The sequence below is a fragment of the Typopeltis vanoorti genome, chromosome 21 (genome assembly GCF_054136105.1).
Source record: "Typopeltis vanoorti isolate ZY-2024b chromosome 21, IOZ_Tvanoo_1.0, whole genome shotgun sequence".
Lineage (NCBI taxonomy): Eukaryota > Metazoa > Arthropoda > Arachnida > Uropygi > Thelyphonidae > Typopeltis > Typopeltis vanoorti.
In genome coordinates, this window is record NC_143569.1 from 76688692 (window position 1) to 76715299 (window position 26608).

A 26608-nucleotide genomic window follows, 5' to 3' on the forward strand; every position below is an offset into this window, starting at 1 on the left:
CAGAGATAGCATTACCCTCATCTGCAAAATGTTGTATATATACAGTCCCTAAGTAATTTCTCCAAGATATTAACAACTACTGATGACACACAAACTGGCCTATAATTAGACACTTCCAGTCTGCTACTGCCCTTATGCAATGGCACTATCTTACCTTCCTTCCATTTCCTGGGCACTTTTCCCGTAGTCAGACTTTCATTCAAAAGCCAGGTCAAAGGAGCTGTCATTTCCTTAGCACGTTCTCTCAAAACTCGTGGTGAAATACCATCCAGTTCCACAGTTTTGCTGACATCCAGAGTACTCAGTTTTTGGAACACATTCTTCTCCTGCACTTCTAAACCTCAAACCTGCCCTATCCCTCTACTATTAAAATTTACTCCTGCAAGATGAAATGCACCAATAAAGTGTTCATTGAACAATTCCACTATGTCCTCTGCATCAATCACTCTATTTCCATTTTTATCCCACAATATCATTCTTCTGCAATCATTTCTCCTCCTACTGGCCACATAGTTAAAAAATTCCCTAGGATTTTCTTTGGATCTTAGGGCCAATCTCTTCTCATTTTCCAGTTTCGCCTTCCTTACCATACTAGTCACTCTCTTGGCCTGTCTTATATTCTTCATCTATGCATCTATGCATCTGCTCCTCACCTGTCCCGTTATATCTCTTCCATAGTCTCTTTTTCACATGCATCTCCTTTTTAGTATTGTTTGTCATCCACTTTACACCAAATTATGTCCTCTTCTTCATTTGTGAAATACAGCTTACTATTGCTGCTAACAAATATTCCTTCGCAATTTCCCAAGCACTAATGATATCCCGGCCTTCCAATTCCTCCCTCCATGAAACTTTCCCAAGTTAATGTCTAAGACTATTATAATCACCTGCCTTATAATTCCACATATGTTCCTGTCTCTTTGATACTCCTGCATGTCTATTCATCTGCCAAGTCAAAACCACATGGTCACTCTCTCCAACTGGTGAGAGAGATGTCATCTCAGTTATGATCAACTCTTTGATGCTATAACCAAATCCAAAACTCCTGAACCTCTTGTTCCCTCTATTACATGTTGCCTAAGATATTTGTCCCTCAAGAATTCTAGAAATTCTATTCCCTTATTGCTACATGCATCTTCCTCTCCCCAATTTATACTGCTGTAGTTAAAATTTCCGATAACAATCATTCTTCTTGCACTTGCCAACCTCAACTGTCTAAACATCTCTTGGTCCCCACCCTCTGTGCTACTTGGTTGGTAGTAACACACCACTAAACTGCCCGTCTTGCCTATCTCTACCTCACACCATATGCTTTCAAAATCATTAGTGTCACTGGCTTCCAAAGCCTCCACTCTTAGAGGACATAAGTCGTCACTTATCATAAGCAGTACTCCACCACCATGCTTTCCCTTGCTATCCTGCAGAAAAATGCTGCACCCTGCTACTCCTATTCCTGTTATTATAACCTCTTCTGTTAACCACGCCTCAGTGATTCCCATAATCTTTGGCCAGGCTGATGCTATTAGTGCCACCAATTCCTCTCCCTTATTCCGGATACTCCTGGCATTAGTATAAAGCATACAAATGCCAGTATTTCTATACCCAGCATTATCCCCTTCAGACTCCACTGGGCTCAGCGCTACCTGATGTTGTCCCCTCCAAAATACCCTTTCCCACAAAAGGCCAACCTTGCTACCATCCACCTTTGGTATTCTAGCTTCCCTGCATTGACACACTGACTCGTTCAGAACAGTAATCTCTCCAGATGCCTACGTCCTTCTTCATTCAAATGCAAGCGGTTTCTCGCATACAATTCCTCTCTGATCTTAAATGCTCTCCAAGCATCCACATATTCCAATCCTCTCTTCTGACACATTCTAGCTAATATGTTATTCAATATTACTGCTCTTCTGCTCAACTCATCACAATCATACCTAGGCAACACAGACACTATCTTTCCTCTCTGCATCTTCTTTCTTACTACCTCAAACAAGAATCTCATATTTCTCGCTGCCCAATTTACATTACCTCTCAAGTCATTTGTTCCTACCATCACAATCGTCTCATCCACCCTTTCACCCCTCTTAATTGTCATAGCCACACTTTCTATTGTTCCTTCAGGCAAACACTCCTCACGCTCCTCCTCCAATTTATTTAGCAGTATAACATCATACATACAAAGTAAAGCGGTAATTTGATATCTCCATTTCTCATATGAAGGTTTAATGTCTTTCCTTCATAATGTGATCCATACAAATAATGAATAACAGATGTTCACCCTTGTCTTACATCTGTTCAACAAACATCTTCCTCTACCTCCTTAATTATAACAGCTGATGACAACTTGGGTATTAGCAATATTATCTTGTAGGAGCCTAGACAGCTTTTCCCTTGTAACCTTATCATATGCATTTTACAGATCTACACAACTTAAATACAGATCCCTCTTATATTCCCAGAAATTCTTGACTGTTCATTTTAAAGTAAAACTATGATTCTTACAACACCTATTTGACTTAGTATCCGGCTTAGTTCGAAATCCCCAATTTTTGTTAGGCTGTTCTCAAGTATGCTTGCGTACTGATAAATCTTACATAGAACACTCAAGTGGGGAAATTGCATTCTTTCCCCTATTTATGAATGTGTTATGAGAGCTCTATTACAGGCATCCAGAACTGGACCAGGACTTACGAAATATGCAGTATACATCCATTGAATAATTCAAATGGCCTGATAATTTTTTTTTACCTTCATATTTGAAATTTTTTTTCACTTATTGATATTACAGAAGTATTATGTACATCTGATTGCATCTATTTCTGAATATTTTCTCCACTGTTCTGTGACTTCTTGTTTCATTTTTCCCCCTTACTGGCCATTATGGATCAAATATGCTCAAAAACATCATATCCATCATATATTTCAATGTAATATCAATGGATTACAATTTTAATATGCACTTCGCATCTATGGCAACTTGGACGTATATATACGTCCTGGCCAGTAGCATGGTTAACAGGCTTTCAAAAGTAATTACTGCAGATATCTGCACTATCCTTATATTCCAGGCTTCCAGACCATCCTTATCTTAAGTTTTTATCTTGATCATTCCTTATTAATTTTTAAATGAATGGGTGATGATTAGGATCTCTTTCCTCCACTTTTAAGATTTTCAATAGATTCCAGAATATTTTCTCGATTTCCTATGACTGTTGTTTAGCTATTTTACGTGCAGCTTAGCTTTCATTTTTCTCTTTATTCTCTCATCTCAGGAGGAAACTCTATTCCCCAGCCTACCATCTATACACCACATTATCTACTGCCCACTAATGATATTTTTTGTTAATTATTATTATCATCATCATCATGATAATAATATCATGATGCCGGCCTGGTTGGCCGAGTGGTTAGAGTATCCACTCTCCAGCCAAAGGCTGCAAGTGGATACTCTATAATGCTCTATAATTCTAATCCCACCGTGGGCATGGATGTTTGTGATTGTCTGTGAAAATACTAGTGGTGGTGGGGAATAGTAGATGGTGCGGTTAATGCATGAGGTTGAGTGGTGGAGAAGGAGAGTTGTAGAGTAGGTGCCCTCACTCGATGAGTCTTGGACTCCCTGGAGGTGTCAAATAATAATAATCATTATTTCTAGACTTCCATGGAGTCAAAAGATTCATCATGGAAGGAGTAAGCAAGCAAAAGCATTGGTATTCATAGCAAAATATATGATATGGTTGGTAACAATGAAAATGAATATTATGAGGTTTTTTCTGACGGATTTGCCCATATGTAGGATGAAAAACCCAAGGTTCAAGAAGGAAAAAATCTTGCTGCCTCCTGAAGTCAGCTAATTCACCTTAAATTGAAAAAATCTATATAAAGATTTCCTCTTTATATATGTTTTCTTCCTTTAAAGGACTGTTTCTTTAGATTCATGAGTCTGTCATGAAGTTCTGGCAACCTATGGTGAATTCCTGTTTTCTTCAAATTTTTCTACTGGTCCCCAACATTTAACTTTCATAATTCTTCCATTTTTGTATCAAAAATATTTGTATACATTTGTCTATAGTTCAATCTGACTCAAATATACATTTTCTTTTATTCCATCAATGATGGTGTGTGATTCAAGCCTGTTTTATAAATATGAAATTTAAAAATGTTAAAAACAACCCAATAACAAAATGGATCACCAAGATCTTTACATTCTAAAATGCTTAAAATTTTGGTGTGTTTCTTGTAAAAGTATATATATATATTAAAGATATATATATATTAATACCAAGTAATTTTATAAGCTAGGTTTTTAATCCTTTTTCCCAAGTAAGCAAACAGACAAGTCAAGTTTGCGGCTGCACGTAGTGCAACACTAGGCAGCACATTGTAAAGGTGGAGTAAGCTCTGAACACCTTTACAACAAGTTGCCTAGTGTTGCACTATGTGCAGCTGCAAACTTGACTTACTTGTCTGTTTGCTTACTTGGGAAAAAGGATTAAAAACCTAGCTTATAAAATTGCTTGGAATCTTTAATATAATATATACCCAAGGTAAAAATATTTCTACATCTTATCTCATCTTGAGATTTTTATTTAATGAGGTCAGAGCACCTTATGGCAACTTGTTTAGGTAAAATATTTATAAGCTCTGTATTACTTCACCCTTTGCATTTTTTAGGTCTGGCTCCCACTGAAGAGACCTTGATAAAGGTCGAAACCGGTATGGGTAGTGACCATTACCTTAATGCATAGCATCATACATCTCCACAAGCAAATGTGCTTTGCATTAGGAGAAAATTATAAGGAAAGTGATCGGCGCTTACTCCACCTTTACAACGAGTTGCCTAGTGTTGCACTATGTGCAGCCGCAAACCTTGACTTACTTGTCTGTTTGCTTACTTGGGAAAAAGAATTAAAAACCTAGCTTATAAAATTGCTTGGTATTTTTAACATAATATATATCCAAGGTAAAAAACTTTATACATATATACATGGTGTTCGGGATAAATTTGACATATTTATAATTAATTATATTTTTCCGTAAGTTACATGTATTAACACACACTTCTCTTCATTTAAAAGTTTGGACCCTTCTTCATTCATATACAAGATGTCAGAAAGGATGGATAGCTGGAACCCACCTGAATCATGGAAGAGAATAACTTGTATCATGATGATTCGTGCCCGCCATCAAAATAAGGATATTACGACTGCTGCCCAATGCTCCCTGAATACAGTAAAAACAATCAGGCATGAACTAGAGACTTGCAATGGTGACTACGAGGATGTAGCAAGAAGAAAGATCCCTAGCAGACGATCTGATTGCGTTCGTACAGCAGAATTCCTCGCAAATCTGCAGGAACAGGTGTTGAAGAACCCTGGCATTGGAATTCGGGCTTTGTTCGTGGAGTTGCTAACTGTAGTCAAGCCCTGGATAACAAGGGTAGCCAATGGTAGGCCGTATGTATGGCAGCAGGATTCGGCCCCTTGCCACACCTCTGGGAAAAGTCAAAAATGGTTGTCTGAAAATTTCTACGACTTCACCAGTCCAAATGTTTGGCCTCCAAACTCCCCAGACCTTAACCCCATGGATTATTTTGTATGGGGCGCAGTTGAAAAAGACACCAATCGCACTTCCAGTAATACAAAAGCCCAGTTAATGGATAAAATTAAAACAGTTTTTGCGGCCCTTCCCAGGGAGACTGTAGCATCAGCTTGTTCGAGGTTCCGAAGCAGAATTGAAGCTGTGATCGATGCTAATGGTGGTTATTTTGAGTAAATCTTGTTGATAGTATTGTAATTAACTCTGCCTGTAATGTTTTTTTATCAATTCATTAAATTTAATAGATACAAAGAAGATTTTCTTTTTCCTTACGAAACTGTCAAATTTATCCCGAACACCCTGTACATATATCTACATATATACATACATATATATATATATATATATATATATATATATATATATATATATATATACTGTGTGTGTGTGTGTGTGTGTGTGTGTAGAAAGTTCTCGGGGCTCCCACGGGCTACTGAGCACGACTCCCTAGGTGACGGATGGGGGAGGAACCCTGACTACCATCCGTTTGATATCAGGGCAGTTTTGAATATATTGAATAAAGAGCCGTGGACCAGTGGTTTTGGGACTGGCGATCCCATGTGAAAATATTGCCATTCACCAACTCGTACTTGGCCGGTGTGGTGAATTTATGGCCTAACCTTCCACAATGAATCTGACAGAAATAAAATGTCCCTCATTCCCAGGAGGCTAGATTGTTACTACCTATGGCAGCATGCAGTTAAACATGAAGGTAGACGGTGATAAGAATCCCCAGGTTCAGAACAGCAATCTCTCCAGATTCCTATGTCCTTCCTCATTCAAATGCAAGCGGTCTCTCGCATACAATTCCTTTCTGTCCTCAAGCACCCTCCAAGCATCCACATATTCCAATCCTCTCTTCTGACACATTCTAGCTATTATTTTATTCAATATTACTGCGCTTCTGCTCAGCTCATCACTATCATACCTAGGCAACACATGCACTATCTTTCCTCTCTGCATCTTCTTTCATACAACCTCAAGCAAGAATCTCATAGTTCTCGCTGTCCAATTTACATTACCTCCCAAGTCATTTGTTCCTATCATCTCATCCACCCTTTCACCCCTCTTAATTGCCATAGCCACACTTTCTATTGTTCCTCCAGGCAAACACTCCTCAGGCATCCTATCTTGCACACCACAGATCATTTAGTCTGCATACATTACCACCCTGTTCCTTGATTGCTCACATGCATCCCTCACTCTCTCTCCTCTAACACTTTCTCTCTATGTTCCCCTATTTACCTGCCTTCCTGACATCACTCTATCCCTGGTTCCAGTGCTCTCTCTCTCTCTCTCATTCCCTCTCTTCCACTTACTCTATTCTCTCCTCTTTTATCATTCCCATAGCTCTCTCATTCCCTCTCTCCTACTGTTTCCATTCTCTCGTCTTCTATCATTCCCATAACTCTCTCATTCCCTCTCTTCTACTGTTCCTATTCTCTCCTCTTCTATCATTCCCCTAACTTTCTCTCATTCCCTCTCTTCTACTGTTCCTATTCTTTCCTCTTCTACTGTTCCCATAACTCTCTCTCATTCCCTCTCTTCTACTGTTCCTATTTTCTCCTCTTCTACCATTACCATAATGCTCTCTCATTCTCTCTCTCTTCTACTGTTCCTATTCTCTACTCTTCTATCATTCCCATAACTCTCTCTCTCACTCCTACTCTGATTTGCCTTGCATTCGTCTCTTCCATTCACCTAATCTCATCTTTCACACTTCTCATCTCATTCCCTAGACATTCCACCTGCTCTTTCAGCTCATCTATCTCTCTCTGAAAGTCAGCCACTCTTATTTGCCATTCATCCTCCCAATTGAGATCACTCCAAAAACTGCACAATCATTCAACCTTTCCATACCCCACTCTCATTATTTTATTCATATTTCTCTCCTAAAATAAGCCAACTAGACCCTCCCAAGTACTGACCAGGCTAAACCTTGCTTAACTTCGGTGATCAGACGAGAACCAGTGCATTCAGCTTTGTATGATAGTTGGTATATATATATATATATATATACTTATCGGATGTCCTGAACACTGATCTCATTATTCTCCAGTGGGGGGGGTGAAGTTTGTCTATTACATTTCAGTGCTACTGAAACCAGTCCTATCCCATAAGGTCTTACTTAATTTTCCTTTACATTTGATAATTCTGATCACCAGTCAAAATCAGTTTTGATAGGAGATCTTGGGTTAGCTTTCATATATAACCTTTCCTGGTACAACCACAGTCTTCTTAGTATACAAAATTTTGTATCTTTCATTCAAAACCAGACTTCTCACCTTCCCAACTTCTAACAATACATTAAATTCCAAATTTACCCAACCTTAGAATACTATACATACATGTGTGGTAGTGCACCAAATTCCTCCCTAAAAATACTCTATGCTATCCAGAAGAGGACATTCAGCTTAATATATGATTATTTTCTTATAACTTCCTCTACTAGCTTCCATGTGGATATTCTGTTTCTGATTTATGTTTATATATATATATATATATATATAATCAGAGAAAAAAAACTACAGTATACCTTTGGATCACGTGGAGGCCCAACAATCACCTCAGGAGAAGAACATGGTTCAAGAATCAAATCTTGATCTGTATTTATAAATGATGCCCATTGGTCTTGAAATCCTGATGGTGTATAATAGCCACAGTCATGAATACTGAAGTGACGTTCAAAATCTTCACAGATGCCATCACCATCATACCAATAGCAGTAGCTTGGTTCTCCTGTAACAATAAATCAGAGGGAAATGATGGGTTAAAAAATAAACATAACAGTATGTTTGTATATAAATATTGCAGTATCAACATGTAATCCCTGCTTTTTTTAATTATTATTTTATTACCTCTGTACTATATTTTAGAAATGATGATACCAGGTAAGATGATCTAATTTCTTGGAAGTTTTTTCACTTGGTTATACTATAAATTAAAGATAAGAAATTGCTGGCCTGGCTGGCCGAGTGGTTAGCATATCCACTCTCCAGCCAAAAGGCTGTGGGTTTGAATCCCGCAATGGGTATGAATGTTTGTGATTGTCTGTGAAAATACTAGTGGTGGTGGCAAGTGGCATTGGTGTAGATCAGCGGTCGGCAACCTTTTTTGAAGTGAAGAGCCATTTTTAAAATTACATCTATTAAAAAAAAAAATTAGGGAGCTGCACACACTGATGAACAACCAATGGTACGTGGGCTGCATACGGCCCTCAGGTTTTTTGTACAGTTCACGGTGTTCGTTTTGTATGGCAGAATTAGTATATTTTAATTAAAAATCTATTTTATGAATGTTGATTTTTACATGTGGATTTATTTGTGCAGGTTAAAAAATTAAAATATATCTAAATAATGGAAAATAAATTAATACTTTCTTATCAAAGAAAAAGAAAATATTCTTTATGCGGATCGAACCGAGTATTTGATTTACTATTCAATTGCTCGTCACTGCTTCAAATTTAGAAACTACATTGAAAAATATTATAATTAAATTATTTATTCAGTTTTTTTTTTTTTTACAGTAACACGTTATCATACTTGTAAAACACAAGGGTGGCATGTCACACGAAATTATGCGATATTTTTAAATATTAAAACAAAGATTTCCTCCTCCTCCTTACAAAAACATAAAGTATGTATAAAATTCAATAACATACTTATTTCTTTAATTTAAAATATCTTCTTGTAGTGCGACTTTTGCTGTTGAACTTCTTGCGATAGTTTCTCAATATGCAGCGAATAGCCGTAAATTTCATTTTCAAGAGCCGCAATTATCCATTCAAAGAGCCGTACGAAAAAAATTCTTGCATTTTACAAGTTACTAAATTCTTAGTAACTTGTAAAAAATTTTTAATAATTTTTATAAGTTTAACTATCTTTTAGGAAAATAAAAGAAACTCAAGATAGATGAGAAAATAAGAAAAGAATTCAGAAATAATTAGAACATTTAATATAAGTATTCAAAAAAATAACATCTTTACAGAATAACAGAAAATAAATTAAATTACATAAATATACTTGCATTTTTTTAAAATTAAAATTTTAGGATTTTTGATTTCATATTCACAAAATTAGAAATAATGGTCTTAACGTCTAATTCCGCACATATATCATTTTCAATAGCTATTAACGCCAAACTAACAAGCCTCTTTTGTGACATACTTGTTCTTAAGTAGGTTTTAATCAATTTCAACTTGGAAAAGGAACGTTCACCGCTCGCTACACTAACATGTAAGGTTAATAATATTCTTAAAGCAATTGAAAAGTTAGGGAAAGATAAATTATTGGACACAATAAAATTAAGAATATCGAAAGGGTTTTGAATATTTAAATTACCCTTCCGAAAAATACCCCGGAAAGTACATAACTCGTCATATAGTTCTATTGCATTTACGTCTTTATTGTTGCCGTCCTTCAAGAGAATCTCTAAATCGTCACAATTTTTTCGTACATCTTCGTTATTAATTTGTAGTAATCTATACAAGAAATTGAAATTATCATAATATGTTTTTAGTTGTTCTATTAACGAACACATTGCAACGTCTAGAAGCGTATAAAACACATTCACTCTAAATTTATCTTCTGAGATTGTGGCGTTTCGTCATGATGTTCGTAGTCAAATTGTCATGTCTTCTTTCATCGTCGGACTTCCGTACCAGTTTTAAATTCTTGTTCTCCGTCCACTTCTTCACATAGTTCTTTTGCCGTTTTAGAACTTCTTTAAAATATCTATCCGATCGATACTCTTGTAAGAATATTTTTAAGTTTTCGATAGATTCTAAAGCAAGTGTAATGTTCATATTTTTGTCTTGAAGCATTTTACTCACATGGTTTATTCTGTTAAGTAAATCATGCCCAGAGAATGAAAAGAAATTGTATATTTCTTGAATAACTGCAAAGAAACTAATTATATCTGCATTCACTTTGGCTGCATCCTTAATGATTAAATTTAGAGTATGAGCAGCACATGGCACGTAAAAAGCTCGAGGATTTTTGCTTAAAAGCAAATTTTGGAGCCCATATTATTTCCCCTATTGTCATACCCTTGACCTCGCATGTCTTAAATGGGAATGTTCCATTTTTCCAGTTGTTCCATTATTGTTGCACATAAACAACGTCCTGTGGAATCTGATATATCTGCAAAACCTAAAAAGTTTTCCATGATCTTGACAATTCCATTGTCACAGGAAACAAAGCGAATAATAATGGTCATTTGTTCTGTTTTACTTGCATTAGGTGTGCAGTCTAAAATTATGGAATAATATTTTGATTTTCGAATTGATAATAAAATTGTATCCCTGATTGCGTTACTTAAAGTTTCCAGTATTTTATTTTGACTGTCTTTACTCAAATAGTATATTCTATTGTTTCGTTGTAGGGCCTTTTCAACATGATTTTCCATAACGGGATCAAACTTCGCAAACAGTTCGACTAAATTTAAAAAATTGCCGTTATTCCTTTCATATAATTTATCAGATAACCCGCGAAAAACTAAATTTTGGCTGCCAAGGAATTTTATAATTTCAATGAAGCGTTCTAAAACACTCCAATGTTTCTTTTCCATTGAGTCTGGCAATCAATAGTAGTTTTGTTTTTAAAATTTTTATCAACTTCCTTCCGTTTTAAGAAATTTTTCATGTGAGTTAAACTAGTCTCATGTCTATGCAAAGTTGTACTTACATTTCTCCAATCGTTATAACCTTCTACAAGACTACTTGATTCAGTAGGTGCGAGAAGTTTGCAACAAAAGCAAAAAACAGAATTTAAAGTTTCGGAATAAATGAGCCATGTTCTTGGCACGAGCTCCCCGTTTTCCATTTTTCTATTATAATACGTGTTGCCAAATTTATGACCATATGTATCTCTGGGATATATTATATATTTCTTTTGAACAGGCAAATTAAAATAGCTCAGAATTTTTCACCAATATTTCCCCATTCACCTGGATCTTCTTAATTTACAGAGACTTACAATGCGTTAGTTTCGTGGTCAACTACAACTAAATCTTCTCCTAACTGTTTTTCACTTAAATCATGCGTCTTGTTATCTTGTTCAATAGTTGCAATAGTACTTTCATTCAAACTGGATGATATGCACGGTTCTTCAACTCTGATTTCTGATGTATCGAGTTGGTTACAATCTGCATCAGAATATTTTAATATTTTAACAAATTTATTAAGAGCCCCAGTTTGTTTCTTAACATCTGCTTCTTTCGCAGCATGACGCTTACGATTTTGTGCACCGGATAACTTTTTTTTTAATTTTTGATTCCAATTCTATTTTATACCCACAAAAAATTATTACGCAACACGACACAGAGACGAAATAATAGTCCGCACTGCGCTGCTGTCAGTAGCCTACTGAGATGCGTACCATATGACTGGTTAACCAGCAACAAATGTTTTGTACGAAAATTCGTTTCTGCACATGAAAACCGTTCACCATTTCACGTTAGATAGACTGCAGTAGACACAACATTCTGTAGGCAAGCATTTAGCCTGCTCTCGCTGCCAAAATTGTAAACAGCCGGCTGATCAAAGAGGCGGCAATATACAATTTTTTAAAATTTTTATTCGGCGTATCTGGCCATATTTATTTTAATATTGATCATTCTAAGAATTTTTTGTTTTCATGATAAAAATTTTGTTTCTTAAAAATGAACTTATGAACGGTGGCCCGGCGGCGGGGCCCCCTTCGTAGCGGCGCCCGCATGCTCTGCATGCGCGCTTCCGTCGGCCCTGGGAATCACCCTTTAGCACGCATGTACGTCAATTGTATACCGTATAAAGTGTTTATTGTTGAAAATTGTCTTCGTTTTCTGCCAGGAAAGCGCATTAAAAATCATAAGTGTGTTATCTCAAGCTGAGCACTTTATTTTCTGGTGAGTTACATACATAATTAATATGTAATGATTTTTTATGTAAAAAAAATTATTTTTATAGTAAGCCACAAATTGCATTGAAAGGGAAAAAATGAATATTGAAAAGAAAATTCGTCTCGAAGAAAATTTCTCTCGAAGAAAAATAATTAAAATCATAGATCGGTTGGAAAATGGAGAAAAACCAGTTGTTGTAAGGACTTGAATTTAAATGAATCAACAATTCAAACAATCAAACACAATGAACATAAAATCCGAGAAAGTGTTTATTGCTGGGTCAACGGTAAGTGCAAAGCTTGTTGCTCGTGTACGCAATTTTCTAAGAGAAGAATGAAGAAATCTCTAATGATTTGGAAAGACGATGCACTCAAAAGAAAATTCCTTTGGATGGAATTCTTATTAAACAAAAAAACTCTCCTAGTTTATAAACATTTATAATGCATACCGGGTGTTCAATGCTGATGAATCCGGATTATATTGGAAAAAAATGCCAAAATGCACCTATATTTCGAAAAATGAAAGATCAGTTCCTGGATTCAAAGTTTCCAAAGACAGAATTACTCTACTGTTTTGTAGTAATGCATCAGGTGATTACATGACAAAACTAATGTTTATTAACCGATCCTCAAATCCTCGTGCTATGAAAGATTAAAATATGCACTTATTTTTATTTTGCCTAAAACATTTATGCATTACGTGCAATGAAGCTTAATTACAATTTGTAATTTTTATACTATGTATTTGTGTCATAGTTTATATGTTTTCTTAACTTACATGAATTACCTGAATTAAATAAAAATTTATTTTTGTTGGATGTCATTGTTGTTTATATATATATTTTTTTAAAAAACTGATTTCGGAACATAACCCTACTTTTTGTATGTGATCTGAGTCTTGCATAACGCGATTTATATAACGCGGCATTTCTATGGAACCTAACATCCGCGTTATACGAGGGTTACCTGTAATTCATTGTTCCGATAATCAGATTTCAATCACACCTTTCACTCCCTGAATGATGACAAGAGCAAGCGTGAATTTCAAAACCAGCATTCGCCCCCGTATAGAATCTTAAAATCTTAAAATGTGGATTAGATTTTTTACATGGAGAATTGTCAATGAATGAAACGCATTACCAGAATGTGTTGTTAATGCAAGCAGTATTAACACTGCTTGCATTAACAACACATTCTGGTAATGCGTTTCATTCACTGACAATTCTCCATGTAAAAAATCTAATCCACACACCTCTCTTCACCACATTTTTACATAACTTCCAGGAATGACCTCTGGTTCTTCTACTCTTTTTATAATCCCCTCTGGATTAATCTGATAAAATCCTCTCACTAACTTAAATGTCTCTATCATATCACCTCCTTTCTCTTATCCACAAAACTCTATAATTCACATCTCTTCAACCTCTCTTCACAAGCAGCATTCCAAGTCCTGACATTGTCTTAGTCACTCGCTTCTGAACACTTTCCAATGTCTCCACATCACGCTGAAACCCAGGAGACCAGATTTGAGCACAATAGTCCAAATGTGGTCCGACCAGTGCTTTATACAGTGGCACAGCCACTTCTTTATCCCTACATGTTAGAGTACTTCTTATCATGAGAGTATTTCTTATCATGATAATATAATGAGAGTAATTAAGGCCTTGTGGAGCGTCACTCAGTGATCCAAATGCTGCAAAACTTGCCAAGAATACATTTTGCATCACGTGGAAGCAATATCTGAGGGAAAAGAAAGTAGTTCTAAAATTCAACACCACGGAGACACTGTATGATGTACCAAATGTTTTTCTGTGTGCGTAAGGAGAAAAGTGACATAAGCATAAATATCACAGTTTTATTCACTTCTATTATGCATTCATGTACTGTTCAATGTGCTGCCCTTCCTGGTATGCCACAAACTGCATCCTTTGCACAGTGTGTTCAACAGCAGAACACAACTGATCGAGAATTAATGTTGCGCCATGTTGCATTATGCTGTCTTTCATGGCTGGCAAGTTATCAAGATGATTCCAGTAAACCCTGTTTTTGAAATCCTCCAGAGAGAGAAGGTTGATCACTGGCTTCCACGAAATGTTCTCGATCAACCTCCTATACGGATCGACGGTTGTGGAGGGAGCCTCATCCTGCATGAAAATGACTGAATCCATGCACAGGCACTGCTGTAGCTGTGGCACAACAAAATTGTTTATCATATTGCAACACCTCTTGACAGTAACTGAGTAGGTCACAGGACCCCGACAGGTGAATGTCCTCAAAGAAGAATGGTCGAGTGATAAACAAAACTGTAAACCCATGCCAGACAGTAACTATAGGTGAATGCAAAGGTTTTTCTTGGATTGCATGTGGGTTTTGCATAGATGATTACAGCTCTGTTCAGATGAAAGTGAACCTAATCTCCCAACCAAATCATCCACAGCCACTAAGCATCCGACGCCTACTAAAGCCAATATCAGTCCACTTTCAAAGTCCAGTGGGCACAACTCCTGTGTCATGGTTATCTTGAATGGGGCGAAATGCAGAATCTTCCATAGAATGTTCCAGGCAGTTGTATAAGGCATGTGCACTGCAGGAACCAACACTGTTATTCATGGCCTGCTCCACAAGACAGTAGCAACTTCATTCACTTGTTGTGAACTGATTGGTTTGCGACCACTGCCAGGCCTACTCCTAACGACCCCATTTCTTCAAAACGATTAATCATTCGTCACAGAGTATATGGATATAGCTGACCTCGTTGACAAAATTTCAGGTTACGAAATTTGCGAAATGAAGCAACAGCATTGCAATTGTTTAGGTAGTACAGCTTCACCAGAAGCATGTTGGGACAAGATCAGCCATCACCGTGGTCGCTATTAACAACCAGAATGAAGTGAAAAATCCTGTGTTCATTTTTTAAACTCTCCTGGCACCTGCCGAGTTGCGTGATATGCAAATTCCAAAGCCCGTGGTGGTGAATTTTGGAACTACTTTTTTTCTTAGTTATCACTTCCGCATGATGCACAATGGATTCCTGCAATGTATTCCTGCATTTGGATCACTGGGTGGTGCTTCAGAAGGCCTTAAACTTTAATTTTGACCACCCTGTATAGTTGAAGGAGAGAAAATTAAAAGATTAATAAAAAATTGCTTGAGAACACGATCAAGAATGCTAATTTAGAGATTTAAATGTTATTTCTGAGAATTATTTTCAGATTAAAATCAAAAGAAAGCACTGCAACTTTTTAGTTTACCTGAACAATGAAATGACTCTTCTTGTTGACATCTACTGCTGCACCCATCACCATCTCGAATATTTCCATCATCACAGCTTTCATTTCTATGAGGGAAAAAAAAAAAAAAAAAAAAAGAGGAAAATAGTTTGCGGTTGGTAAACAACAATTGATCAGATGATCCCAATTTGATATTCGTGCTAAAGTCTATTCTCTTTGTAAAATTTTTCTTATCACATCTAGTGTTTTAGTAATAGGAACTGGAAGTTTTCAAGTATAAGCTACGTTTGTACGTTACCTAGGTACTGTTATTTTAATAATTAAGGTGTATGACACAGATTTTGAAATTCAACATTCCATGATTTAATTAGTCATTTTACACCGATTTGTGGATGAACTTCTGTTTTAATTTTTATTCTTTTAATTTTTATATCAAGTATTTAACGGAAATTGAAGGCAGCTATTTCGTGCGCATCAGGGAAGTGTTGTGAAAAATATTAATAATGTGTCGTTAAATCAAACAATTTTGGCCATGGTAATGGAGACCACAACATACAATGTGTTGCATAGGATATCAGATAAGTAATTGGTGCCATATATTTGTCGTGTTTCCTGTGTGATATCTGTATAGAAAGAACAGAGGAATCTAACTGGCTACTATTTTTACATGACAAAGATATCAAGATTCTCTTTAAAATAATAAATAAATAAATTACTGGTAGGGCTGGCGGGTACTTTATTTATTATATACTATCCACTCGACCCGGTCGGCCGAATGATTAGCGTATCAGCTCTCTAACGAACAGGTTTGCGGGTTCCACCATAGGCATGGCTGTTTGTGATTGCCTTTAGATGGAAGACGGATTTCATAATGTGGTGTGAGACATATCCTTAGCCCTCGTGGTACTAATGTGATATAGGCTTATAATCTTTTGTAAGTGAGAATCACAGAAAAAGAAAGTTAAAAACGTAAATAAATAAATAAACCTATATACAATAATGATCAGAAGTAAGGTCTGCTATCCATTGTGATAATCTTCCCCTTCCCGTACCACATGAAATATATTGTATAATACTTGAGAAGAAGTGATAATAAAATTGTAAAGTTGTAACAATAGTAACCGCCGTAACGCAATTGGAAGAATAGCGGATCATTGCACCCTTCGATTGGAAAAGACCTGGGTTCGATTCTTGTCATGACAAGAGGAATCCTTATATGGGTTTTTTTCAGTTGAAGATGAATTAGCCGATCTCATACAGTGGTAGCAGGATTTTTCTCCCAAAAATTTGGTTTTTTCATCCCACGTACAGAGAAATCGGCCTTCAGAACACACGCAATTTACAGACAAAAAATACCATTGTTGGTGATGATGGGCGAAAGATGGCGTTGATGGTAGTAGTGTCGTAGTTGGAGAATTAAGTAGTAGTGAAGAGGATGAGATGTATTTAACAAAGTAGAGTAGTGTGCCCTTCCACGATGAGTCCTTGGACTCCCTGGAGGTGTCACGTATTAATGATAATAATAATAATAATAGTAATAATCCGAAGTTCACTCCAAAAGAATTTAAGTGAGCTGATGCCTGGGCCGTACTTACGCTTTTCCCGAGGCTGGTGGGGCCCGAAGGTGCTAGCGTGCTCCAGGGTACGCTACTCATTATTTGGGGCCCTTAATTTGTTCCTATTTTTCGGAGCCACCAGCTAGTCTCGTGCGCCTCTGCATAAGTACGGTCCTACTGATGGTAGGATTGAATGACTCATGTTTCATAATCTGAAATTAATATTTGTTAATAACTGTGGAAATTTAAATTTTATAGCTTTGTTATTAGAAATGCAATTATGATATACAATGTAGGGATGTTTATGTCAATCGAACACCAGTCTCAGATACAAAGTTGTGAAAAAATAGCCAAACCAAAAAAATAGTATCCATATACAGTACTAATGTACTATAGGTTGATCAACCGACTTTTATGTTGTACAGGCTCAATATAAAAAAAAAAAAATTTATAAAAAAACAAGCATTTAGGAGGAAAATGCTCTTGTATGGTCAGCGTTATATGACTTTGTCTTTTTATTGCGAAAAAATAATAGTAATAAAAACCGAGCGATTAAATGAAATGCTGTATTAATTACAGAGCTCTCTCCTCATGGAGGAAGTCATACCATCTAAAGTATTATTATTATTATTATTATTATTAAGGGCAACTCCGAGGAGTCCTTAGACTCATCGAGGGAGGCCCTAAACATCATATCAAGAACAACTATTTGGCATTCGCACAGTATCTCTCTCATACTTTGCTTTAAACTCATTTACAGTGATGGCACCCAGAACAAACTCTGGCAGCTTATTCCAGTCATTCACCACTCTCTCCAAGTAAAAAACCTACCTCTAACACCCTTGCTAACTAAACTACACTCTTGCTCAGTTCCCATGGATGGCCCCTAGTTCTCCCATCACCAGACCTGCTCTGTAGGCATCATCAATTAATCTTGTAAAAGCCTTTCAATAATATGAATGTCTCAATCGTATCACCCCTTTTCTGCCTATCAATCAATTTCTGTAACCCACAGTCTTCAACCTGTTCTCGTAAAGTACATTCCATAGACCAGCTATCATCTTGGTCACTAACCTCTGGAACTTCTCTACCTCCTCCCCATCAAGAAGAAACCCTTGCATCCAGATCTGGGCACAGTAGTCAAGATGGGTTCCTATCATGGCTCGATAAAGAAGAACAATAACTTGCTTGTCTCTGCTCGTCAAAGTATTCTTCATTAACCAAGTGATCAAAGGTGCTAATTTAGCCACTTTTGCTATGTGTCCCCTAAACCTCAACTCCCTATCGACCAACACTCCCAAATCTCTGGCTTCGTCAACCTCCTGAAGTGCAGTTCCACCAATGTGATATACTGCTGCTAATTTTTTTAACCCCAAAATGCAAAAACCTTACACTTAAAAAAAAAAAGAAAAGAAAATCTTTTTTTTTTTTTTTTTTTTTTTTTTTAAGAAAGACCAGCTTCTTACATGACTTGTGATATTTGTTTCATAAAAAAAAAAAAAAAAAATTTCTAATTCTGAAAACAGATTTGGATTTAACCACCTTACCGGCCATTATGGAACAAATACGCATCCTCATACGCTTCGCATCCATCATATATTTCGATGTAATATCAATGATATTACAATTTTAATACGCACTTCGCATCCATGATAAACCGGACGAAGAAACCAAAGGGAAAAAAAAGTTCGTTTTTACTAAATTATCATTATTATTTTAAAATTCATGTGAGGGAAATCTTTTAAATAACTAAATAAAACTTACTCATCTACTTTTTCATTGCCACAGAATGGTGATCCATGATGATAAACTGCTGCAGGTGATAGGATAGACGTTCTTGATCCCAGCCAAGCCTGTACTCTGTAGACGTATTCATTATTCAATTCCACTTGTCTGAAAGGACCAAGAAAATTTGATATATATCCGTTATCATTTCCTAAGTATTCTGAACTTTTTTTTATTACTGAACACAAATCAAAATGAAATGGTGGCCTGTCCATCTTAAAATCATTTCATTTTAATGGTAATGTCGTATAACAACGCCGGACTGGCCGACTGGTTAGTGTATTCGCTCTCCAGACAAAAGGTTGCGGGTTCGAATCCCACCTTACTCACATTCAGTTGAAAATCTATTAAAGGTTTTTCATGTCTGTTAGACGGAATTCTAATTTAGATCTTTTTAACAAAAGGACATCGTCTTTCAGAGTGCTGCTACATCAGATTCTACTTCAAAGTGAGAAAAGTGCCTCGTGTTGACTTGCTATTGAAGGAAAAACAATAAGCAAAACGAAAGCTACTTTATTTGTTTATCAACCTCATAAGTGGAGATGGAGGTGGTCACAGATGAATGATTTTGATGATGAACTATTAACTAATTTCAAGTAATAATGACAGTGCTAGAAAGGCTGGTTACAGTTTTTATACAGCACTGGATTGATGAAAATAGGAATTTCTAGAGGGTAGAATGTGTTTATTAAAGAAAGGTCTTGGTTGTATTAATGAAATGCGTTATTTCAATAGTTCTGCAAGTTTTATAACAGAGTGATATCAGTAATTGAATAGAGAAGATGCAAATCATAGTTTTATTTATTTAGATACCTATTCTTTAAATACCTTTTTAATTTAAATACCTATTCTAAATAGGTATTTGGAAAAATAATATCGCATAAAACACTAGTAATAAAATCGAAGAGATGGAAATGGACAATAGATGAGTGATTTTTATATGCGAATGGTTGCCTCATAGATATCATAAGTGTAAAGGAGATCTTATAAGTGATTTAACAAAGCATTACATCCGTATACTAGTGAATTTACATGTTGGATTTATATCTGAACATTGGGATATAGTTCAAGGTCTGAAGAGAGATAGTGGCAGAAAGAGATATCTATATTGCTTGGAAAGAAGTCAGCGTACACCCCTATACATAAGGTGCATCGTGCCATGTAAGGAGTCACGTGTTTGTCGTCGGTATAAATTGGAGGAATATGATGCACCCAAGACAGTACAACTGTGTCCGGGTGTGGCTGCGAGAAGGGAACAGGCGGAGTTTGAAAGAGGCGTTGTGATAGGATGCTATGTCGTAGGTCATAGGATGCCATATCTCATTGGCAAATTGTTGACAAATTGGGCCATCCCATGTCAGCAATCGGTGATACCATAGTCCATAGTGAGATGGAATCACGGGAAGTGAACTGCAAGTGCTACCCTTACCACCCTTACGTTCGGTAAGGGTGGTAAGGGTAAGGATAAGAATGTAAAAACCCCATTCGTCGGCCATTCTCCATTCGACACGTTGAATGCAAAATTCCGGACATCGATTTGGACACGAATCTGCACAACAACATTCAGAACCGAGGCTCACAACATGGATTCGGGTAAGGTGCGGATTACATATTGCTGTCCTACCGCAATATTACCCGAACCAACATTCAACGTCGTCTTCAGTGACGCAAAGAGCGTGTACAGTGGTACGTGGAAGCTTGGAAAGCTATAATATGGAGCTATGAAACACGCTACACCCTCTACAACAGATGGATGGGTATGGTGGATGCGTGGTAGCCCTTTCTTACCAGAACTCAATGAAAATAAGGTGACGGTGTGATGGAATGGTCCTGTTTTTGCTGGTTTGGCCTCTGACCTCTGTTTGTGGCGCCACGAATATTGAATTCCGAGAGGTATCTGAACATTCTGGACAATACAATACTGTCCTTTGTGGCGTTTCTACGGATCATTACCTCTTTCAGTAAGACAATGTGCTCTACTTAAGGTTGATGCTGTTACTGAACATCTTTGGAATGAAGTATATACTGTATGTCATATTGGTGAAAATGAACTTCAAGAAGCAGAAAACACTACGGAAAGTGAATGAGGTAATAGTGGATATTGCACCAGTCATGAAGGTTAGCTGGATGATTAAAGGATTGCTGTCATATTGGGATGATCCTGACAAGTCAGAAGAAGAAAAATGTAATTTCGCTATTCGTTGCATATGACACTAATCAGGCCGCATTTGGATTACTGTCAACATTTCTGGTCTGCTGACTATCTGGAAGAGAATGAGTCAACATTTATGTAAGTATATACAGTATACAGCATATGTATGACCCTCAATATAACTTCTTCCTCAATACACCTCTTCCATCATAGTCCTCCATGTGTTAGTGTGTGTGGATTAATTGTCGTAGTATGTTTTCCTCAGCTTCTGCTGTCCTATCCTCAAGTTCCTTGTCCTTTTTCATTTGTGCAGAAACTTTACTATGGTCACAAAAATTTTGATGGTGAAGACGAATGGATGTTCGTGAGCATGGAATTCGGACCTAAGAAAGCCTCTTGATAAAGCCGACGTGATTCATGTACGTTTCCGTTGATATGTCGGTAAGATAAGTACTTATCAGCGAATTCAATAAACGTGAACTCGCAATTCATTGCAAAACACCATCGTAGATGTTTAGAATAGCATTCCTAGTTCAAGATAAATTTTTAGGCTGAAGACAGCTCTCGACCCGTCTTGCATGTGATTCTGTTTGTTTTGCCATCACGTAACTGAACGAAATGCGCCTTTTTTTTTTTTTTAATTGTGAAATGATTCATGTGATTGGAGGGTCATAAAAGGGATAATTATCCAATCCAACAAAACATTTTGGTGAGGTAAAATTTTGTGAGGTTTCGTATGTTCGGCGAAATTGTCCGAACACACTGTCCGTAAATAGTTAGCATTAGTTCAGCTCATAGCTTATATCCTAGACAAAGGCTAAATATCATTTCGACGTGTACATGTCCACTATACCAAGACTTGAACAAGGAAAACATTAAGCACAGCAACTTACTGCATGTACATAACATCTTTGAAGGGTTCCTAGAAGAACTGGTTGTGTTTTCTAGATGTTCTCCAAATTTTGTAAAATATCCTCCACCTCCTCGCAAAAGAAGTTTGGGGAAATGCTTCTAATACTACTTAACAAGAACAGAATTTGCTATTATTTATTCGAATGATTGGTTTATATATATTTGGATCAAGGATACAAAAATCGTTTCTAAGTCCCTTTAACGAAACTTACTTTAATTAGTCTCAGAGTGTCTCTCTTGGAAACTTGAATGTTAATCCGCACAAAAGAAAGTACTGCAAACATACTCAATGACAGATATAATTATATACAACCTTATCTCTTATTAATACTTACTAAACAACCGTAATCTGCGCGAAGTTGAGTTTACTTCCCGTAAAATAAACAGATTGTGTTCTGCGAACACATAGTTTATAAAGAGAACCAGCTTTAATTCTAAATATAATCTGACTCGTGATATTTCTTGAGAGTGTAACTGGGTGTGGCCCAGCTTCATAAAGGAAACACTTCGAGGAAAATAAACAAGAAACCGAGTTGTAGAATTACCTGATTCTCAAAGTCCAGTACCACTGCGATAACGCTCCGCTTCTCGTATTGCAGTGGGAAATGAGCTGGAATTCAAACTCAATTCTGAGAATTGTTATCATTATTACACTTGAAATTCTAAATGCTTGCTATCAAGAACGGATAAAAAACATTCCATAAAAAATCAGTGCTGTTGAAGTGGACTGTCAAGAATCATTGCATTAACAACTAAGGCAGAAAACTATCAGTTACATCTGTCAACGGCGCACGTATATTCTTTTCTTTATGGTTTGGCCTCTGTTTGTGGTGCCACGAATATTGAATATTGCTTTTCTTGGTAAAATGAGGCCTAGATCTAGCATCATTTGTTATTTGAAATTTAATTCAACTTACCGGTCAGTAAATTCTGTAGAGTCAATTTCTTTGAAAAGTCCGGAATCAAAAGGTGGTTGTCGAAATATTCTATATCTCAAGGGTTTACAAGGAGCACAGAGAGGGTGATTTGTTGTCGATATTACCTGAACCGCATCCACACTTACGAAAGCGTTACTGGCTTTCAAGATAAGCTGAAATGAATCATGAACTTTATTTAATACGCACACAAGTAACGTTAATAACTGAATTCATCAGTCCACTAAAATAGTAATCTATAATAATTAAAAAAAAGCAAAAAGTATCATATTTAATTATAATTATCGTGTTTAATATAAATTATTATTTGTCAAGTCAATCAATCTTTTGAATAACATCTAATGCCACTTAATATTTTCGAACATACGAGGAGATTATGTACGAATACTCGTACATAATCTGAAGAGCATGTTGTTCACGATGATTCCGGTTATTGCTGGAAAAGCCACAAAGTAGAAAGTATGGCATTATCCAGAATGTTCAGATACCTCTCGGAGTTCAAATATTCGTGGCACCACAAACAGAGGACCGAGGCCAGACCAGGAAAAACAAGACCATACCATCATTCCGCCACCTCCGAATTTCATAGTTGAGGATTACGCACTCTGGAAAGAGACGTTCACCCTGTTATCCGCAACTGTCCATCTGCTCTGTAGAGCATGTAGCGAGATTCCTCGCTCCATAACACAGCCTTCCAATCTACGTCCCACAGTTATACACTCTTTTTCCCACTGAAGACGACGCTGACATTAGTTCGGATAATATGGGCCTTGCATATTGAGGTCCTGCCATAGAAATCCATGTTGTGAGCCTCAGTCCTGAATGTTTTTGTGCAAATTCGTATTCCAGTCGATGCCTGGAACTTGGCATTCACATGTCGGCAGACGAATGGAGGTTTATACATATTATCCTTCGTAGTATCCTACGGTCACGTTAATAAGTGGGGGTGAGTTGTCCACTGACGACCCACTCGACTCATCGTCAGTGATACCATCAGTACGGTATCGCTGATTGTTCACTGGGAGGGCCCAAACTGTCAACAAGATTGGGCCATCCCAATCTTGTTGCAGGATTATCTTGTTGACAAGATAATCCTGCAACATGGCATACTATCGCAACGCCTCTTTCAAACTCTCCCAGTTCCCTTCTCATAGCCTTTTCTCCGGATAAAGTTGCACTGATTTGGGAATATCATATTTTTCCAATTTATACGGGCTACAAACACATGATTCGTTACATGGCAGGATGCATCTTGCCATGGGGTAATCCGTTGACTTCTTTTCAAGCAGTGTATTTCTTCCCTAATTGATTTATCTTTGTCATCCCAAGAAAATCATTCATCGCTGCTATTAGATATTCCTGAACTAATTCACAAGCAAACTGAACTTTCTTCATGTTTGCCCATTCGATATCGCCACATGCTTGCTTGCTTTAAATTAAACCACTTCACTCTCGCTAACTGTACATGATGTCATCTTAATCACAATCGCAATTAGATGATTTTCATCACCTGGTGTAAAGCCACTACCCCGTTCATTCATTGGAGGTTTGAAAAAGTGCTACATGTGGTCCCTAGAACAGGATTTCTGAATTACATAACCCATGGCCCACCTGTGGTATTGTGCAGTAGGTTTCCAATAATAAATCACATCCTTCTGATGCTGAAACAACAACTATCGTATATTGCTTTCTCTTTTCTGTTTATATTTCCTATCTGGATCATTTGGCTAAGTAATGCCTAAACATTTCTTTCTTGTCACCCTCTATATTCTCTGACCTATAGCAATGTCCCACTACATATTCCACTCCTGCCCATTCACCATCCTGGTTTTCAACACCCTGACTAGTCAGAATTCATCTACTATCACGTCGTACTCCCCACCACCCATTTTCTCCTCCCAAAATATACTGCTATTCATTTCCTCTCAGAGTAGCATATCCTGTCAACTACGTTTCACTGGTATCAATGACCTTGAAGACTAAATTCACCAAGTCCATAACCTCTTTCTCCTCGCTCATGATAATTGCAACATTCATATACAGAAAATGCAGAGCAGTGCAATAATCCTATTAGCTCTCATCATTGTTATTCTCTTTACTCTCCATTTGCTCCGTTACATATCATGCACTCATCGCCTAAGCCATAATCCCTACACAAGGATATTAGAATACGGGGGTGGTCTGGAAAGTTCTCCGCCTAACAATGAAAAAACGAATTTATAATTTCAAAATTATTTTTGTTTTTCAATATAATCTTCCTTAAGACTAATACGTTTATTTCAGCGATGCTCCAGCGCCATTATCCCGTCCCTGTAGTGGTTCTCAGTAAGATCTGCAAAATACCCCTCCACAGCTGCCTGCAGTCACCTCTTGATTCAAAGAAAACCGCTAACCAGCAAGGAAGAGTTTTAGTTTTGAGAACAGACAGAAGTCAGAAGGAGCCAAATCTGGGGAAAAGGGTGAATGTTCCAATAATTCATAGTTCAGATCTCTTAATTTTTTTCCCAATTTCCAAAACGCTTTTGTGGGCAGGTGCATTCTCCTGATAGAAAATGATTTTTTTCTTCTGCAAATCGGGTCTTTTCTCAAATTTCTTCGTCTAGTCTTATTAAAAGATCGGAATAATATTCCCCGGTTATTGTTTTACCCTTTTCAAGATAATTAATAAACAAAATGCCTTTAGCATCCCAAAACACCGATGGCATGACTTTACTGCTGATGGAACCGACTTTGTCTTCTTTGGCGCTCAACAACTGGCTTCTGTCCACTGTTTTGACTGCTGTGTGGATTCTGGTGTGTAATAGTGAATCCAAGTCTCATCCATAGTATAAATCGATGCACAAAATCAGTTTTATTCTTGTTAAAACGCTCCAAGCACTGTTCAGAGATTTTCATGCAAGTGTGTTTTTGATCTGCTGTGAGCAAGCGCAGCACCCATCTTGCGTAAAGCTTTTTCACATGCAATTCTTTACGCAAAATATATCCTACACGTTCTTTTGAAATGCCTATAGTCTCCACAATTTCACGCACTTTGACTGGCCGGTCATCCGGTACCATATCGTGCACTTGATCAATGATTTCTGGTGTTGTTACACTTTTTGGACGTCCTTCACGTGGATCATGTTCAAGGCTGGTACGGCCATGTTTAAACTCGGCAGCCCATTTCTTAATTGTCGAAAACGAGGGAGAAGAGTGCCCATAAACGTTTATGAACTTTGAATGAATTTCTTTTGTAAACGAATTTCTTTCATTCGAATTTCTTCGAATGAACCTTTGTAAACAAAGGATTTTATATTTTATACGATACTAGATGTTATCCATTTCAAGGGATACAGACAACACTTTTCCTTCAGACAGCTGTATAAAACAAACTACTTGATAGAATGACTTGCAATTTCACATGGATGCTTATGATAGATGTACCAACTTAGAAAATAAAAATCTCTTGCCGATAGTCTTACCATCTATGGTCGAAGCCGAGAACTTGTCAGACCACCCTCTTAGAAATCCTATCGATTTACATTTAGTGGAAATGTAAATTAAATCATCGTGCAAGTCACCT

The 26608-nt window shown here is 37.0% G+C and overlaps 1 protein-coding gene across 2 annotated transcripts in view; it reads right to left on the reverse strand.

Moving 5' to 3' along the window:
* The window catches only part of LOC150094999 (pappalysin-1-like), a 171488-nt gene that overhangs the window by 101385 nt on the left and 43495 nt on the right, over positions 1-26608 (reverse strand). For both annotated transcript variants that reach the window (XR_016550119.1, XM_090411011.1), the window contains exons 9-12: positions 23029-23201; positions 19027-19155; positions 15728-15813; positions 8135-8337 (exon numbers count right to left, since the gene is read on the reverse strand). Coding sequence is in view for 1 of the 2 variants with exons in the window: in XM_090411011.1 (XP_090267137.1) it covers positions 8135-8337; positions 15728-15813; positions 19027-19155; positions 23029-23201 (591 nt within the window). In the remaining variant the exon portion in view is untranslated. The remainder of the gene's footprint in view (positions 1-8134; positions 8338-15727; positions 15814-19026; positions 19156-23028; positions 23202-26608) is intronic.